This window comes from Syngnathoides biaculeatus, chromosome 7, assembly GCF_019802595.1.
Source record: "Syngnathoides biaculeatus isolate LvHL_M chromosome 7, ASM1980259v1, whole genome shotgun sequence".
NCBI lineage: Eukaryota > Metazoa > Chordata > Actinopteri > Syngnathiformes > Syngnathidae > Syngnathoides > Syngnathoides biaculeatus.
In genome coordinates this window covers 14,647,722-14,666,114 of record NC_084646.1, presented here as the reverse complement: position 1 = coordinate 14,666,114, position 18,393 = coordinate 14,647,722, and the positions used below count along the sequence as shown (strand labels likewise).

General features: G+C 42.0%; 4 protein-coding genes across 6 annotated transcripts in view; 1 reads left to right on the top strand and 3 right to left on the bottom strand.

Moving 5' to 3' along the window:
- The window catches only part of ralgps2 (Ral GEF with PH domain and SH3 binding motif 2), an 88,121-nt gene extending 84,777 nt beyond the window's left edge, over positions 1-3,344 (bottom strand). For all 3 annotated transcript variants that reach the window (XM_061825440.1, XM_061825439.1, XM_061825441.1), the window contains exon 1: positions 3,153-3,344. The gene's annotated coding sequence lies outside the window, so the exon portion shown is untranslated. The remainder of the gene's footprint in view (positions 1-3,152) is intronic.
- A 620-nt stretch (positions 3,345-3,964) lies between these two features.
- LOC133503695 (cytochrome c oxidase assembly factor 7) lies at positions 3,965-8,218 on the bottom strand. Its single transcript, XM_061825555.1, has 3 exons — positions 7,647-8,218; positions 7,423-7,563; positions 3,965-5,725 (listed from the first exon to the last, which is right to left on the bottom strand). The coding sequence occupies exons 1-3, from the start codon at positions 7,750-7,752 to the stop codon at positions 5,277-5,279; spliced, it is 696 nt and encodes a 231-aa protein (XP_061681539.1). The 5' UTR covers positions 7,753-8,218; the 3' UTR covers positions 3,965-5,276.
- Positions 8,219-8,405: 187 nt separating this feature from the next.
- fam32a (family with sequence similarity 32 member A) lies at positions 8,406-14,296 on the top strand. Its single transcript, XM_061825556.1, has 4 exons — positions 8,406-8,554; positions 10,519-10,663; positions 13,624-13,677; positions 13,800-14,296. Exons 1-4 carry the CDS (start codon positions 8,481-8,483, stop codon positions 13,866-13,868), a joined length of 342 nt encoding a protein of 113 aa, XP_061681540.1. The 5' UTR covers positions 8,406-8,480; the 3' UTR covers positions 13,869-14,296.
- Positions 14,297-14,665: 369 nt separating this feature from the next.
- Positions 14,666-17,762, bottom strand: fh (fumarate hydratase). The gene is made up of 2 exons (XM_061825554.1): positions 16,749-17,762; positions 14,666-15,718 (listed from the first exon to the last, which is right to left on the bottom strand). Exons 1-2 carry the CDS (start codon positions 17,376-17,378, stop codon positions 14,849-14,851), a joined length of 1,500 nt encoding a protein of 499 aa, XP_061681538.1. The 5' UTR covers positions 17,379-17,762; the 3' UTR covers positions 14,666-14,848.
- Positions 17,763-18,393: the final 631 nt, after the last annotated feature.

The following is an 18,393-nucleotide window of genomic DNA, read 5'->3' as shown; positions in this document are numbered from 1 at the left end:
TCAGGTTAGTGATACATAAATGCGCAATGTCATGCAAGAGAAATGTCAATTTGCCCATTTGTATCACATCAGACTGTTAAGACAGAGCAATTGGTTCCGTTACGAGCCAAGTCAAATGAATACACCCACTCACTTATAAAGACTACAATGATTTTACTCATGATCTTTCCAAGTAAAAAGTACTCACCCTGCTTTACATGCGCGGTACGATTCCACTATTTTATCCTGTTTGATTTCAATATGAAGTTTGTGAGGCGTCAGACTTTTTTGCATTGATCGCCAACGTCTCGTAACTCTGACATTGTGTCCTGCTCCATCCAAAATCTTAATTCCGTGTACATATCCTTGCGTGAAATAGTTGAGACCTCTCTGTAGAACTCTCTTGGACAAGTTTGACGCAATTGGCAAAAAACAAACCCCAATATTATGTGGAATACGCGACAGAGAATCCAGTTCAAACCTGTTATGTTCAGTCACCATTTTGGAAGATTGTGGGGCATGGCAACTGTAGCTAAGGGGGAGGACGGAGCTGAAGATTGCCAGTCAGAAAGGTCCATTGAACATCTCAGGAGATAACTGAACACGGCAGTGCACCGTTCCTCTCTCTGCAACCTGATAGCACTTGAGATGTACCAGAAAGAAAACTGAAAAAAACTGCCCCAAGATATATTGTCACAAGTTTCACATACCAATAGTAGCCTATCAGAGATGTTGTGAGCTGTGTTGCTACCATAATTCTTTGACAGCAGTTCTACTCAGGAACTCATTACTTCCAATATCAAATTCCAAATGGTATTAATAGTTTTGAAACTAGAACACACAAAACTTCACCTGAAGGGACTGTAATGTAGTATATTTTGAAGGACGTGCCACTGTACTACAGTATCTAAATACTGAATCACTCAAATAATGCCTTTTGGAAGCGGTCATATCAGAGCATGGCACCATGAATTATTATTACATCTGTGTGGAGGTGGAGGCGTGTGCATGCTTAAGCTAAATAAGATTGATTTTGCCCTTTCAGCATTACTGTGACACGCAGCAGCAACAAGCATTCAAGTCACGAGTCTGAACCCTTGACCACTGTGTCATATGTTAAGCGGAGCAGAGTGTTCAGCACTCTGGAATCTTGAAAGGTTTAGGGAAAGCGCATATTGTACAGTAGAAAATGTTTATAAATTTGGCCTCAAATGAATTATACAATTCTACGCAAGACAACCAACTGTTTTCACATCACATTATTCAACCATGTAAGTGTCTGGTAGCAAATGAATACACCAATAAAAGACAATAACTCCACGCTTCCATTATTGATTGACAACAATATGCATTAGATTAATGGGTGTTGAGCATTATAAAGCACTCGCACACTACAAACAGCTCACTGCTAGTATGGCCGCTTTGTTCAAGACACACAACCTTAGGAATTACAGTACACTGAAACCTTGCCATTTTGCAAACTCTGGTACATTCAAATTTTTCTAACATCACCACAGCTATTGACTTAGAAACGCAACTATTCGCACCTATCCGTACACTTTTTGTACTCTTTCCATAACATGCAGACCATGTTGAGGGAAGATTCCAGTTGGTCTGAAATAATGGTGAGGCTCCTTATGGGACAATTCTACAAACATTTTAGGGGTTTGTCTACTATGGGTGGTGGGTTTTGGTCACTCTTTTTCTCTCTTTCACTCTAATGTATAGAAACATGTATCATACATTGGTGATTTACAGAAATGGTACCAGAAATTGAACAATGTCACTTAAATTGGCAGAAACTTTAAATTTATAATCTATATGTCCCAGTCACAGGCGAGACGGTTGATCAGCTGGTAAAGCGTTGGCCCCACAGTTCTGAAGACCTGGATTAGATCCCGGCCCTGTGTGGTGTTTGCATGTTCTCCCCGTGCCTGTGTGGTGTGGGTTTTCTCCGGGCACTCCGGTTTCCTCCCACATCCCAAAAACATGCAACATTAATTGGACACTCTAAATTGCCCCCGAGTGTGATTGTGAGGGCGAATGGTTGTTCGTCTGTATGTGCCCTGCTATTGGCTGGCAACCAGTTCAGGGTGTACCTCCTGCCCGTTGACAGCTGGGATAGGCTCCAGCATTGCCCTCATCCTCACGAGGATAAGTGGCAAAGAAAATGGATGGATATCTCAGTGACATTAAGTGACAGGCAGACCAATGAAATGCTCGTCCAATAGATGCCAGCAGGTATACAATTGACAATTTTTTGTTGTTGGATGGTGTTGTCATGCAAAATCTGGCAAATTAAAAGGTTGGGATACACTGCCTTATGTAAAATATTGATAAAACAACCACATTTTATTCAATTTGCATGTCAAACGATTGACAATGGGCTTCATATGCACGATTTTACAAATAGTATCTCTTTTTAATAACCTTTTACAACTCGTCGGACCTGTCTAGATCGATTATGATGAAAAACCGCCTAAACCATGGGTGGGAGGGGAACAAGACATCGGAATGGTTGTATGCAGTGCACACGCAGCATTGTTCGTGGGTGAGCCTCCGCCACACCCAAAGCACTCCCCCATGGGTTAACCGTGCTTGGGGGTTCCTCCTCTTCCACCACCGGAACAACCTGCTTTCGCCGCCAAAACTAACGACACGTAGTCTTTGCCTTGAAAGTCCCCCAATAGCCTCCCCCGCCGTGCTTCCAGACAAAAATCAGTCGACCAAAGTGGGTCCATTACCAGAGCACACCGAGGCGTTTTCGGACGGGATTAGCATGTGGCTAACTGGACGAAGGGGGGGGGGGGGAACGCGCGATTTATGGCACTCTCTGTCCCAAGCACACTTTTGCCGTGCCATATTTAATGTCATGTTTTTCTGTGTGTGGCCTTAGTGTACTGTCTTAGCGTGGACTGACATTAGAAATTCATGTTGTGCTCCATTTATTTCTAAAAGGACTTAAAAAAAAAACAATATATACATTATGTTCAAATGAACGTCAGCACACGCTTCGCGCACGCTGATTGCTTTGATGGAGGATACAGCACGTCAAAACAAACATACCCCCTCCGAAATAAAGCAGCACACAACATTGGGGCTGCGCTAGCGCAACGAAGCCAAGTCGACAGTTACGAAGTGCTTTCGCCAAAGAAGAACAAAATAACACTCACCAGAGTAGCCGAGGGTGTTGAAATTCTTTCTGTGTGATATTCCAGCGGGTTAATGAGACAGTATAAGGGGCGAACGGGGATAGGCAGTGACGGAGGATAGAGGAACGAGGGGGCGGGCGGGCAATTCGCCCTCAACAGCTGTGTTCTGTTTTGAATGAGGACCAAGGGGATGCACGGCGGAGGGGGCGGTGCTTATCGCTCTCTTCTTCTCTGGTTGTCTATGTTGGAGCGTCTTCTTCTTTTTCGGTCATGACGTCACTCTCGACGTCCTACCGAGAATAGCGTATGAAAAATTAATAAAAATAATAATTATGGGTTTGAATATCTTGCATGGAAATAGACTATTTTGTTGACAGGGAATTCATATGGGGAAAAGCGTACACGCGGCTATGTTATTTTTTGTACGGTCGAATTAAATCAAGTCAGTGTCGCTAAATAGGATTAAAAAAGGTGGCCTTTACTCTTGTGCCATCTTGTGGTTAAATGACTAACTACAGTCCACTTATTTTCGCAGGTATGCAACGAAAACAAACGGATACCCGAATGGAGTCAAATTAAGTTGTTAGTTTGATATTTTCTTATCCTGTTTGTCTGTGATCATAAAAAATAAAAACGCGCAAAACTATTAGAAATAAGTTTTTTTTTCGTTTATTACATTATTTTTATTATTTTTTTTCTTGTACTGTACAGTACTTCCATTTTTTCTTTTTTGCTTTCAAACAAAATTAAAATGTTCTCATAGTCAACCTTTCCCCCGTAGCTCTTTTCTTGTAAAAAAGAAAAAAGAAAATATTGTGGCACAGTGATTGGTTGGAGTAGGGGTGTCAAACTAATTTTTGTTGTGGGCCAAGTTCCGGTTTCTTTCAGAGGGCCTAAATGTCTGTGAAACCATTAAAATCTTTTGCATCATCATATTTACACGTGAAATTTATGAATTAGAAGTGGAATGGAATCGGTGATGTATTGGTAAACTATTGTTCACGTTCGATAACACGAATATGCTTGCAATATCTCAACATTGTCATTTACGATTTGACAATTTGAAATTTGGGGACAGATTTGGACAAAAATAATGGGTGTTGCTACACTTGATTTGCCCTCGTGAGTCACATAAAATTATGTGGCGGGCCAGACCTGGCCCCCAGGCCTTGAGTTTGAGACCTGTCAGACCATCTGCCTCACAGTTCTGAACACCTGGGTTCAAATCCCAGCCCCACATGTATGGAGTCTGCATGTTCTCCCCGTGTCTGCGTGGGTTTTCTCCAGGCATTCCGGTTTCCTCCCACATCCCGACAACATGCATGCTAGGTTCATTGAAGACTCTAAAATTGCCCGTGAGTGCCAATGGTTGTTTTTAAATATGCCCGACGATTGGCTGGCAACCAGTTCAGCGTGTACTGCGCCTCCTGTTCAAAGATAGCTGGGATTGGCTCCAGCACTCCTACGACCCTTGTGAGGACAAGCACGTCAGAAAACGGGTGGCCTTTAGTCCCAACTTTTCTTTGATACAAGTACTTTCGTTTCTATACTTTTTCTCACCATATTGCAAGTTTTTCCTTTTTTTTGGTTACTTTTTTCATGATTCTATTACAATTTTGTTCTCATTAAATTGCTACATTTTCACACAATATTACAATTTTTCATCTAGAATTAACATTTCTTTTCCATGTTGCAATTCCTTTTTACATTACCACATATATTGCAACTTCTATGTAATAAAACCTTTTTTCACAATATTGCAGATTGTTTTAAAATTTATAGTCACAACTTTTGTCACAATGTTCCACTTTTTACATATTACAGTACTAGAACACAACTACAACTTTTTCTTGAACAGAACTTCTTTCTCATAATAATTTTTACCATTTTCCTAACTTTTTTGTTCTTCACATATATTTTATTGGAAATCTCATTACTATAAAAATATACTTAGTTCCTCATTGGTTTCTGCAATATTTATATGTGAAGTCAAAATTATATTCTACATACTGTTTTCTTACGACTTTCACAACACCCTGCACAGTGCAGTTTAAGAAATTCACCAGATATGTTGTATTTTTTTGACACATTTAGTTTATGATGGACGCCCACACACAAGTGGCCCAATAGACGTTTCTTTTGTTGTCATTCCCCAAATTTGAGCTGCCTCTCCTTTTGCAAACCGTGCAGTTCCCTTGCCCGATTCTTCAGCTCCTCTGCCTTCTTGTCGTCCTTCTCAGTACCGTCGCCCAGCTTGTACATGCGGCTGGCGTTGGCGCAGCCCCACACGTGTCCCAGCTCGCATGCCCGTTTGGCGTACTTGAGCGCCGTCGCCATGTCCGGCTTGACCCCTTTGGCGTTGCCCTCGATGTACAAGGCGCTGAGGTTGAAGCAGGATGGGGCGAAGCCACCTGCGCACGCATTGTCGTAGTAGCGGCGAGCGGTGTCCAGGTCGGGGCCGCCGCCCTCCATGGCCCTCCCGTCGTGACTCAGCAGGCCCACATTGTGGCAGGCGTCGATGGACTTTTTCCCACCGGCGTTGCACGCTCGTAGGAAGCACGAGTATGCACTTTTCAGGCACTCACTTACGCCACCTGGCGGGAACATTTGCCTTACTTTAAAAAAGTGACAACATTGTTTTTGTCATTGATAAGGTTAACGGGCGGCATTTATTAATGTCGCAAACAGTTCACAATGAAATTGTCTTATTTATTCTATTTGAGGCGTCACGGTTGCTCTGCTGATAAAGCGTTGGCCTCACAGTTCTGAGGTCCCGGGGTTCAATCCCGGACCCACCTATGTGGAGTTTGCATGTTCTCCCCGTGCCTGTGTGGGTTTTCTCCGGGCACTCCGGTTTCCTCCCACATCCCAAAATCATGCAACATTAATTGGACACTCTAAATTGCCCCTAGGTGTGATTGTGTGTGGAGCTGTTGTCTGTCTCCATGTGCCCTGCGATTGGCTGGCAACCAGTTGCAGGTGTACCCCGCCTCCTGTCCGTTGACCGCCGGTATAAGCTCCAGCATTCCCGCGACCCTTGTGAGGATAAGCAGCTCAGAAAATGGAAAAGTTAACTCCTGGAAAAAAAGGGAACACCCCCCCCAATTCACGAGACTATAAGTTTTTTTTTTTGGTGAGGGGGGCAAGAAAATATATAAATCACAACATTTTGGGGAAAACCTTCATTTGAGAATGACATATTTTTCAGAAAAAAGGTAATGAGCAAAAACATTAGGTAATAAAAGTGTATGGAAAATGGAAATGGAAAAACAAGGTTAGGCTAATATGAGACTGTTTAAAAAAATCCCAATTCATTAAAAAACATTATCCATCCACTATCTGAGCTGCTTATCCTCACAAGGGTCACGGGAGTGCCGGAGACCATCCCAGCCATTATTGAGCAGGAGGTAGGTAACACCCTCAACTGGTTGCGAGCCAGTTGCAGGGCACATAGAAACAACCATTTGCACGAGTTATCATATTACTATATGAGTAAAAAAAATAAAAATAAAGTGAGGAAAAAAACATTTAAAGTAGACACATCCATATATATATATATACATATATATATACACACACGCACACACACACACACACACACACACACACACACACACACCACACACACACACACACTCTTGTAATCTACGAGAAAAATTTCTGTTTCAGATATAGCATGATAATATTTTGAGAATAGTTTTGAGATTTTCATTGATGTTGCAATTTTATCAGCAAAGAAATCCAACAAAATACTGAAAATAAATGCAAACTTCATGAGATTTTTTTAAGTACGTCAGGGAAAAAGGAAAAAATAATCCCAATTTACAAGTATTTTTTTAATGAGATGTTATCAAACTGAAAAATATGTAGAAAACCTCTTAAAAAATTGTTTACATGAACAAAAAGTTGCATCATAATTATGATGCATCATGCAACATAATGCATTTTTGCATTATGATGCAAAAATCCCAAGTCGGAGCATATACTGTATAAAAATGGTAATGCATTTTATACTTTCATTTTCATAACATTGTAGCTGTTGGAATATTCTGTTGTCCTCTCATAATTTGACTTTGATTTTCTTGTAATATTTTCTGAAAAAGAAGCTTTTCCTCGTAATATTGCGATTTCTGTATTTCTTTCTTCTTTTTACCGTGTCCCTAAAACTCCTTCAATACAATGATCTTTACAACATTGATAAGATGGACAGCAGATATAGAATGTGGTGTTCTTTGGATCATGAGCACTCCATTTCTATAAATAAATAGTGAGAACGAAAGATAATTTGTACCTTTGCCTGTGACATGGTAAGCCCCCAACTTGTAGCAGCTCTCGGCGTGAGAATTTATGTCACAGTTATGTTTGAGCACTTTGGCAGTGGCTTCATAGTTTTGCTTCACTCCTTCCATGTAGTCTGCTAACCTCTGGCATCCTGGCAGAAAAAAAAAGGAGCGACTTAAATACACATACATCTTTAACACTGGGAACAGTTAATGTACACTTTTTTTTTTTAACCTTCAGGGTCGTTGTCCTTGTAACACTGGTAGCTGTACTCCACACCCAGATTGTCCAGAAACTGCTTCACTTCTTTCTCATCTTCAAAGTTGATAAGTCCAGCCATTTTGATGTGCGCAATATCTTTTTTTTTTCAACGATGAAGTGAATTTATCTTGCTACTCGCCCACTTGCTCGTTGTGACCTTGCTGCATTACATATGGCCCTTGTTTCAACAACGGCACTTTTTAGCTATCATTCCCACCAGCAGAGATTTGCGTTTGACATTAAATAAATACGACAATATTTGATTTTACAAAAGGAAAATTACTGAGACGTAAACTCGCGTGTCGTTTATCGTATTTAATTTAGCGCTGCCTCCTCACTTTCTACTTCCTCGTCTCTCACCGGCTTCCGTAGATCCGTTACCAAAGTTAAACATTTTAACCAATATGCTTTTATCCCCTCAATTGCATATTATACTACATTCACCAATTGTTTCTTTATGTATGTATAAGTAAAATTTATGAAAGAGGACGTAATCACGGGCATGATATATCATCAACTCACAGCCTTCCCGAAACCTACGCGTCTGTGTATATATATATATCAGAATATAGATACTTCCACCCATTAAAATTATATTATACATAACCCAAACCTATCAGTATTATTAAACACAAAATATATAAATTGGATAATTTACAATGTAACAAAATTTTCAAATGACAGTGAAGTCCTCGTAGTTCTACAATTTCTCTAAGGGGGGCGCTATGGAGTTGTTATGCTGCTTTTCCATCTGCCATTCAAGTTAAAGAAGAAGCTGCACGACAGCATTTTTTTTGTTTTGCAAATATGTCGGACTATGAACATGTCCAGAAAAGTGCCCTGAAGATTAAGGGTGTGGGGAGCGTTTCTTCTGCTAAAAAGTAAGTACAACGGACGGATGAATTGCTTAAATGTTTTACCGTGTACCCAGTTGAGCTGGTATATTAACGTGTTTTCAGTTCACGTCGCTTTCAGACGCCAGCGTTAGCCTTCCTTACGTGCTAACAATAACGTTAGCTGAGAAATTTGTATAATTTGTCAACTATAAACTGCACATTAAGCACGACACCATTTGGTTTCGAGTTTTCTTTCACGGAAAGAACTAAAAATCAATTTCTTCATAACACAATAAACGACACCAGCAGTTTTAGCACGTTAGCTATTAGTGTTAGGCTGGTCACTTAAAAGAGGAACAAAATTTGATTCACTTGAGATTTAATGTCAGCTTGGATTTTTGCCTTCAAAATCGTTTACAATGTGTAACAAGTGTTTTAACGTGGTAGAGAAATTAGTTTTAACGTTTTCATATATTATTGCAGATGTGCTGGTACATCTTTTCACAAATACTCTGGTAGAAAAATCCATTGATTTCAGTTTGGATTCATGGTATAGATTGGCTGAGCAGGACAAATTGCTTCCTAATAGCAAAATTTCGTCTTGTGATGTAATGGATAAATTTCCGAAGTTGTCACCACAGTCCCAGGAGTCCCTTGTCCGCCATTTTGTGTGTCTGAAGCAAGGAAGGCGTCTATGTCAACAAAGCAAGCAAGCCCCTTTCGTCCGATAATATGGGCCACACATGCATAGTTTGGGGCTGTCCTAACCGCGCTGAATCTGGGCAAACAAAGAGGTAGTATTTTAATATTCCAAAGGTAGTTGTCAACCTGGGAAGTAAAAATAAGCGACTGTCGACAGAAAGACAGAACCTGATCCAACAAAGAGACACTATAAAGTTTGCTCGGATAATTTCGTAACAAGTAACGTTTTCAATTAAATACTTGAGGCAACAAGGAATGAATAGATTATGTATTCTACATGACAGTATGACAGAGAATTCTTTGAGGAAAAAAATCGACTTCCATTTTTAACTGCAGAGGGCGGTAAACCAGTAAGACATCTCTTCTATAACTGTCTTGCTATCACGTAATTTTACTGAAGCCCCGACTGCAAAAAGAAGGGCAGTCCCGTTTGAACACACTTCTACCAAGACCGGCCATACAGGTGCAATGACCGGAGAGAATGTAGCAAGTCTTTTTGGGTTAGGATCCACGGACGTAGTAGTGGATCGGGAGACCTCTGAGAATGTATTACTCGGGCCGCCATTACACATTGATTACCGATCACCCGTTGCCGTACATCTTGAACCCACCCACTTACAAAGTCATTGTAGGCTTGTCGAGACTTGGAAACCTTTAGTTCATCAAGGGTATATGCGCTCACAGAATTCACGAGATTATTAACGATATCGGATATGTAACGTCAGGGTAGCCTTCCACATCATCATTCTGGTCGGTTGCTTGAAATTCATTTGGCTCTTTGCCGCCGATGTCCTTCAGTTTCTCCAACTATCTGGCTCTGCTTAAAGCATCAACATGTTTTTGTCCACTACGTTGGCATTTGCTTCAAATGACGTCATAACCTTTAAACCAAACGGAAAAATTAACGATGGAAAAAATTCACTCTTCACCCTTCACTTTTGTTCTCTGAGCTCTAAGACACACAGTATGGCATCCGTCGCAAGGCATGATGGGTAATCGGAAACCTATCCATACTCTAGTTTCAAGAGATTGGAGTTTGTTTGGTGTCAACTGTAATCATACAGATTCTAAGATTGTATTTGAATATTTAATCATAAAATATTCCACTAATGTGGAGTTTATTCCCAAATAAGAATTTCACTTTTGAAATCGAAGTTACTAAATTAAGATTTTGACACTATTAAAAATGTATTAAAACACATTGGTAAATGGAAATGAGCAATGGCTGTAATGTGGAGCATAGTACAGTAAATGGATGCCATCTCCCACGGTGTCAAGCACATTGGTGACTTTGCTTATTGTTACAGGAAGAAGAAGAAGGACAAAGAAAGCAAGCGTCGCATGGAGCAGGTGGCCACCAATCAGAAGGATGAGGAGGTGAATGCCAAACGGGCGTACATTGACAAAAGGACGCCGGCGCAAATTGCGTTTGACAAGATGCAAGAAAAGAGGGTATGTATAGTCTGTCAATGTATTGTAGGCTCCTTAGTGCTTTGACGAGGCATTTTTTGTTTTGTTTTTTTTTAAAAGGATACGTATGTAGTTTAAATTGGACTAAAATTGTATTTTACAAGAGAAAATGTTTTGCTTTTCTCAAGGCGGCTTAATCCTACAGAATAGATGAATAATACATTTTTTTATGGATCCGGTTTCACACTGCCACTGCCTTTCTGATATCTAAAAATTTCAGCTTTATTTATCAATTGCATCTTTTTTTTCTTCATTAAATATTGATCGGTTCAGATAGGATTATTACTCTTTTTTTTTTTTTTTTAAGAAATTATTGAAGATACATGTTTTTGCCTTGAAATGTACAGTTACTTTTTCTTCTTGACATATAACTTTTCTTTTTAGTGACCTTTCCTGAAAGAATAGCTTCATACTAAACCATCCTTGAGTAAATTAAACATTTGTCTCAAAATGGTTTATTTCTGAATAGATTGACATTTGTGGAAAAATGACTTATCTTGAACAAGTAGGGTCTTTTCCCCATTGGGTGAAAATATTAAATAAAAACAAAAATGAAACTTAATAAATGACAGTTTTTTTTATTATTATGTTTTCCTGAAAATACATTTTTCCTAAAAATTATTTTTTCTTGAGATCGGCTAAACATGCACGGAAGGTTAATTGAAGACTTCTCTTTGGTCTTCCTCTCGCTCTTTTGCCTGGGAGCTCCATCCTCAGCATCCTTCTACCAATATACTCACTCTCTCGCCTCTGAACATGTCCAAACCATCGAAGTCTGCTCTCTCGAATCTTATCTACAAAACATCCAGCTTTGGCTGTCCCTCTAATGAGCTCATTTCTAATCCTATCCAACCTGGTCACTCCGAGCGAGAACCTCAACATCTTCATCTCTGCCACCTGCAGTTCTGCTTCCTGTTACCTCTTCAGAGCCACCGTCTCTAGTCCGTACATCATGGCCGGCCTCACCACTGTTTTACAAACTTTGCCCTTCATCTTCTCTCTTCTGTCACATAACACACCAGACACCTTCTGCCAGCTGTTCCAACCTGCTTTGACCTGTTTCTTCACTTCCTTACCACACTCTCATTGCTCTGTATTGTTGACCCTAAATATTTGAAGTCGTCCACCCTCGCTATCTCTTCTCCCTGTAGCCTCACTCTTCCCCCTCCACTTTTCTCATTCACGCACATATATTCTGTTTTACTTCAGCTAATCTTCATTCCTCTCCTTTCCAGTGCATGTCTCCATCTTTCTAATTGTTCCTCTGCATGCTCCCTGCTTTCACTGCATATGACAATATCATCTGCAAACATCATGGTCCAAGGGGATTCCAGTCTAACCTCATCTGTCAGCCTATCCATTACCACTGCAAACAGGAAGGGGCTCAGAGCTGATCCCTGATGCAGTCCCACCTCCACCTTAAATTCCTCTGTCACACCTAAGGCACACCTCACCATTGTTCTGCTGCCATCATACATGTCCTGTACTATTTTAACATACTTCTCAGCCACACCAGACTTACGCATGCAGTACCACAGTTCCTCTCTTGGTACTCTGTCATAGGCTTTCTCTAGATCCACAAAGACGCAATGTAGCTCCTTCTGACCTTCTCTGTACTTTTCCACGAGCATCCTCAAGGCAAATAATGCATCTGTGGTACTCTTTCTAGGCATGAAACCATACTGTTGCTCGCAGATACTTACTTCTGTCCTGAGTCTAGCCTCCACTACTCTTTCCCATAACTTCATTGTGTGGCTCATCAACTTTATTCCTCTATAGTTCCCACAGCTCTGAACATCCCCTTTGTTCTTAAAAATGGGAACTAGAACACTTTTCCTCCATTCTTCAGGCATCTTTTCGCCCGCTAGTATTCTGTTGAATAAGTTGGTCAAAAACTCCACAGCCATCTCTCCAAATTGCTTCCATACCTCTCCCGGTATGTCATCAGGACCAACTGCCTTTCCATTTTTCATCCTTTGTAGTGCCTTTCTGACTTCCCCTTTAATAATCATTGCCACTTCATGGTCCTTCACACTTGCCTCTTCAACTCTTCCTTCTCTCTCATTTTCTTCATTCATCAACTTCTCAAAGTATTCTTTCCATCTATTTAGCACACTACCGGCACCAGTCAACACATTTCCATCTCTATCCTTAATCACCCTTACCTGCTGCACATCCTTCCCATCTCTATCCCTCTGTCTGGCCAGCCTGTAGAGATCCTTTTCTCCTTCTTTCGTGTCCAACCTGGTGTACATGTCTTCATATGCCTCTTGTTTAGCCTTTGCCACCTCTACCTTTGCCCTACGTCGCATCTCGATGTACTCCTTTCGCCTCTCCTCAGTCCTCTCAGTATCCCACTTCTTCTTCGCTAATCTCTTTCCTTGTATGACTCCCTGTATTTTGGGGTTCCACCACCAAGTCTCCTTCTCCCCTTTCCTACCAGATGACACACCAAGTACTCTCCTGCCTGTCTCTCTGATCACCTTGGCTGTCGTCGTCCAGTCCCACCACATGGTTCACTGCTCTACCTTTGTCTTCTTAATCTTCCTACCCACCACCAGAATCATCCTACATACTACCATCCTATGCTGTCGAGCTAGAAAATATGTGAGTGCAAATAATTGTTGCGCTCTGCGATTGGCTGGCAACTAGTTCAGCGTGTGCCTCTTGCCTAAAGATAGCTGGGATAGGCTCCAGCACGGCCGTGACCCGAGTGAGGATAAGCGGTAGAGAGGATGAAGGAACTTTTTTCTTTGGCCATGAGTTTAAACCCGCTAGCAACAAAAAATATATACATTTTAGCCCCAGGGTTCACAGTGTATGAAAATAGTAGTTGCTTGATGTGTACATCTATTTTTTTTTTTTTTAAGAAATCTATTTTCAAGAGAGAGAAAAAAATACTCTAATTGTGCCTCATGTTGATTTTCATTCTTTCTTGACAGCAAATGGAGAGAATTTTGAACAAAGCCTCCAAGACTCACAAGCACCGAGTAGAGGTACGTACTCAACCATTTTGATATATATTTTTTAAATTTAATTTACTTTCCTTTAAGCTAAACGTATGTATTTGTATGAGGCAAACCCCGCGTTGAATAATCAACTTTTTGTTTTTCTGCAGGACTTCAATCGCCACCTGGATAACCTGACAGAACATTACGATATCCCTAAAGTCAGCTGGACCAAATAAACAGCGAGACATTTTCCATTTTTGTTTTTGGGAGGTTAAGTTATGCCAGTTTTCTGTTTTTACATTTAAAGTTACTTATTGTGATCACATGTTGCCATTTCCTCTTGAAGTCACAAGTGTTGTGTGCATAAAGAATGAGAAACGTGGTAGCCTGGATTTGTAGTCACGAGCATCATGCTCGGAACTATGAAACGAGTGTATTCAGAAACAATTAAGGATTGTATATTATTGTAAAAAAATGAATTCTTGTTTTATTCCTTTTTGAAAATAAAATATATACAAAAATCCAACTTTTCTTTCAATGACTGGTTGAAAATTTACATCTTCATGAACTGAATTTGATCTTTTTCCCCCAACAATGCCTTTTTGGGGAAAAAATATACAGCTTTTTTCACCCAATTTTTTCATTAAAAAAAATGCTACTTTTATACACGGTAGAATTTTTTTCCTCCTGAAATACAGCCAAGGAATTTTTCCTGAACTTAAACTATCATTTTGTAATCGTAAACACTTTTCTTGAAAAATAAAACCAGGAAATATTTTTTTAAAAAAAATCTTTTTTCCTCTAAAAATTGTCAGAAAAAGTCTACAATTTTTTTTAAATCAGTGACAAAATACTATTTTTGCTCCCAAAGAACAAACGTTGGGAAAACTTTTTTTTTTTAAGATAAATGATTGACCCCCCCCACCAAAAAAAAAAACATACTCTCATAAGCACTCATTTTTTTCCCCCAAAAAATACTATTTTCTTGGAAAATTATTTTTCTGGTGTTATGTTAAACAAAAATATGCTAAACTTGTTTCAGTCTTTTTTTATTCATAAATCATAGTTATCCATACAAACATCAAATTAGGATGGCACATGATGTCAAATTCCTTTGCAACAATGGCTCCCCCACAGTCCTTCCAGTTAAGCCATGACGCTTCTCCCATGATTCATGTCTATTAAATTAAGTGTCTTTCTTGAACTTTGACCCGCTTCACTTGGGTCCCAGCATTTCACTGGGCTTGACCCACTGGTCGAACTGCTCCTCGGTGAGGTAGCCCAGCTCCACGGCCACCGCCTTAAGCGTGGAGCCCTTCTTGTGTGCCGTCTTGGCGATGGCGGCCGCCTTGTCGTAGCCAATGTGGGGGTTGAGGGCCGTCACCAGCATGAGCGACTCGTTCATCAGCTTATCGATCCTCTGCGTGTTGGCCCGGATGCCCGCCACGCAATTGGCGCTGAAGGAGACGCTGGCGTCGCCCAGCAGGCGCGCCGAGTTCAGCACGTTCTTGGCAATCATGGGCTTGAAGACGTTGAGCTCGAAGTGGCCGTTGCTGCCGCCGACGGTCACCGCCACGTGGTTGCCCATCACCTGGGCGGCCACCATGGTCATGGCTTCGCACTGCGTGGGGTTGACCTTCCCAGGCATGATGCTGCTGCCCGGCTCGTTCTCAGGCAAGATGAGCTCGCCCAGGCCGGAGCGCGGGCCCGAGCCCAGGAAGCGCACGTCATTGGCGATCTTCATCACGCTCACCGCCACCGTGTTGAGGGCGCCGCTCAACTCCACCAGGGCGTCGTGCGCAGCCAGCGCCTCGAACTTGTTGGGCGCCGTCACGAAGGGCAAACCGGTGAGGGCGGAGACCGAGGACGCCACCTTCTCGGCGAAGCCCACGCGCGTATTGAGGCCCGTGCCCACAGCGGTGCCACCGGCCGCCAGCTCGTACACGCGCGGCATCGCAGCTTTCACCCGCTCGATGCTGTACTTCACCTGCTGCACGTAGCCACTGAACTCCTGGCCCAGGGACAGCGGGACTGCATCCTGCGTGTGTGTGCGACCGATCTTGATGATGTCCTTGAATTCTTCAGCCTTGGGGTGGGGGAGAAAACATTTGATTTGATGCATTCCAGCATAGGGGGACGAAGAACGTATGAATTACAGGTGTAGCTGCCATAAGTGTCAGTTATAATACTTAAATTGTGTTGTTTATTTATTTATTTGAATTAAAGAATGAATTAGAGTGAAGACGAATTTATGTTATTGAGAGAAAATATTTCCTTTTGTGAGTTCACGTTTATGTAGTGGAACCTCATTCACCAATGCTGTTGGTGTCAGGGTGCTTATTTTGGGGCACTTCCTGTACAAACAGTATATCAGCAGCAAAGATTCGACGGGAGTTAGTGAGAAAGAAAGAAGCAAGAAGAATAACTCCGTTTGGTCAGAAGGTCAATGATTTCTTATGGCATCTATGACATCTACGAAATCTTTGACATCAAAATATCTTGGCATGTCGGCATATAAGCTTGTTGACGTGCTAATACAGGGCTGTGAAAAAGAGCAACGTGTCCGAAGTGACTGAACTGGAGTTACAACAGTTATTAAGTATGTGTCCCCCCCCCCTGTATTTCTGCAGTGTTAATGTTTAAACTGCACTTAATGTAACAATGGTTTACAATGATGTAAAAAAAAAAAAAAGTGTAACCTTATTGATCCGCTACCATATTTTCAGGATGGTATGTATATAGACAAGTATTTTTCAAAATGGCAGATAAAATATTTGAGAAGTACCGTTCAAGAGTGCTACTTTTCTTATTGCTTTTTTTTCGTAATGGCATGAATCCATTTCTATTCATAGCATTGGCGAAAGATCTGACGTAATAGTGCAGTGCCAGAATGGATAGGTTTCCGATGACGTCACCATAGTCCCATGATTCCCTTTCGTACGTCATAACTCTTAGACCAATCGGATAAATTAACGATAGAAAAAAAACTTGACGCTTCACCTATCACCTGTGTTCTCTGACCTCTATGACACAGGTGATGGCGGCTGTCGCAAGGCATGACGGGTAAATGGAAACAACTTTCCGCTAAAATATACGGTGTGTATTTATGTACGTGCCTTGGTAGCCAGTGCGTCGTGCAAGGTCTGCAGGCCCGGAATCAGAACCTGGTGGACCTCCGTGGCGGCGGCGATGTGCATGGCCGTGGGGAAAGTGTCGTTGGAGCTTTGGCTCTTGTTGACGTGGTCGTTGGGATGGACCGGGTCCTTGGAGCCCAGTTTTCCGCCCAGGATCTCGATGGCTCGGTTGCTGATCACCTCGTTGACGTTCATGTTGGTTTGAGTACCGGAACCGGTCTGCCACACCACCAGAGGGAAATGATCGTCCAGTTTCCCGGCCGCCACCTCGTCAGCCGCCTGGCAGATGGCTTCGGCGATTTTGGGGTCGAGTCCGTAGTCTTTGTTGACCTCGGCCGCCGCTTTCTTCAGGATTCCGAAGGCATGGATGAGCTGCAGTGGCATTCGCTCGGACGGTCCGCCGATTTTGAAGTTCATGGTGGATCTCACGGTCTGGGCGCCGTAGTACTTGTCGGCCGGGACCTTGAGCTCGCCGAACGTGTCCCGCTCGATCCTGAAGTCCGAGCTGGCCATTCTGCACTGGTTTATGTGGAGCTTACAGTCGGGCCGGACACTGGGCAAAGTCCGCAAGCTGCACTTTAGCTGCTGGACGCGTCGAAAAGAGCGAAACATGGCTGCACAGTCGAGTTGAATACACGGAGGAGGTCACGACTGTGTCTTTCGGATGGGCGGCGCTCATTGGACGAATGGGAACGTGAGTCCGCGACAGCCAATCGGGAGGGAGCGGAGGCGATATTTCCGGCATTGTGGCCAATCAGAGGATGAGATCGGAGGGCAGCGGTGAAACTATTTATAACGCGGAACGACTATGTCCGGTTTAACGCAGATGCGACGCATCATTTAAAGAATAAACGTCATAACGGTTTTGTCATTTATGTGAAACATCATTTAGGATTATTATCAAATAATTTGTAGTGTATTGCGGGAACATTAATAACAATTTAATATTAAAATTATTACTCAGGCATGCCCAATTTGCTTCATGTTGTTGTCATTGGGGAGACCACTGTAACAGTAAATTTCCCTTGTGGATGAGTAAAGAAAGAAATAGAAATCTATATGTCTGCCTTTGTGTCTGTCCCTGTCGTTTTTCTTTAAAACAACCTTTTGTCATTTGTTTTAAGGGCCGCTTATCCTTACAAGGGTCGCGGTTGTGCTGGCGCCTATCCCAGCTGTCATTGGGCAGGAAGTGGAGTACACCCTGAACATTCTTTTATCGATCCATCCATTTTCTTCACCGCTTATCCTCACGGGGGAGTACTGGAGCCTATCAGGGTACACCCTGAACTGGTTCCCAGCCAATTGCAGGGCACATAGAGACAAAGAGCCGCACTCACAATCACACCTATAGGCAATTTAGAGTGCCCAATTAATGTTGCATGTTTTTGGAATGTGGGAGGAAACCGGAGCGCCCGGAGGAAACCCACGCAGGCACGGGGGGAACATGCAAACTCCACACAGGCGGGTCTGGGATTGAACCCGGGACCTCAGAACTGTGATGCAGATTTTTTTTTTTTTTTTTTAAGAATTGGATTTAAGAATACATTTTTAAAATGCCATCCCTTTATTGAAAAAAAAAAGGGCTATTATTTCAAAATGGCAGTGTAGAAAATGCACAGAATAGATG

Bases quoted from the DNA above. Each gene is read 5' to 3' on its own strand.
- LOC133503695 (XM_061825555.1), bottom strand. From the start codon at position 7,752: ATGGCTGGACTTATCAACTTTGAAGATGAGAAAGAAGTGAAGCAGTTT. The intron at 7,564-7,646 runs GTTAAAAAAAAA...TTTTTCTGCCAG, and splicing joins CAAGGACAACGACCCTGAAG to GATGCCAGAGGTTAGCAGAC. The intron at 5,726-7,422 runs GTACAAATTATC...TGTTCCCGCCAG, and splicing joins TTACCATGTCACAGGCAAAG to GTGGCGTAAGTGAGTGCCTG.
- fam32a (XM_061825556.1), top strand. From the start codon at position 8,481: ATGTCGGACTATGAACATGTCCAGAAAAGTGCCCTGAAGATTAAGGGT. The intron at 10,664-13,623 runs GTATGTATAGTC...CTTTCTTGACAG, and splicing joins ACAAGATGCAAGAAAAGAGG to CAAATGGAGAGAATTTTGAA. The intron at 13,678-13,799 runs GTACGTACTCAA...GTTTTTCTGCAG, and splicing joins CTCACAAGCACCGAGTAGAG to GACTTCAATCGCCACCTGGA.
- fh (XM_061825554.1), bottom strand. From the start codon at position 17,378: ATGTTTCGCTCTTTTCGACGCGTCCAGCAGCTAAAGTGCAGCTTGCGG. The intron at 15,719-16,748 runs GCACGTACATAA...CCCCACCCCAAG, and splicing joins ACGACGCACTGGCTACCAAG to GCTGAAGAATTCAAGGACAT.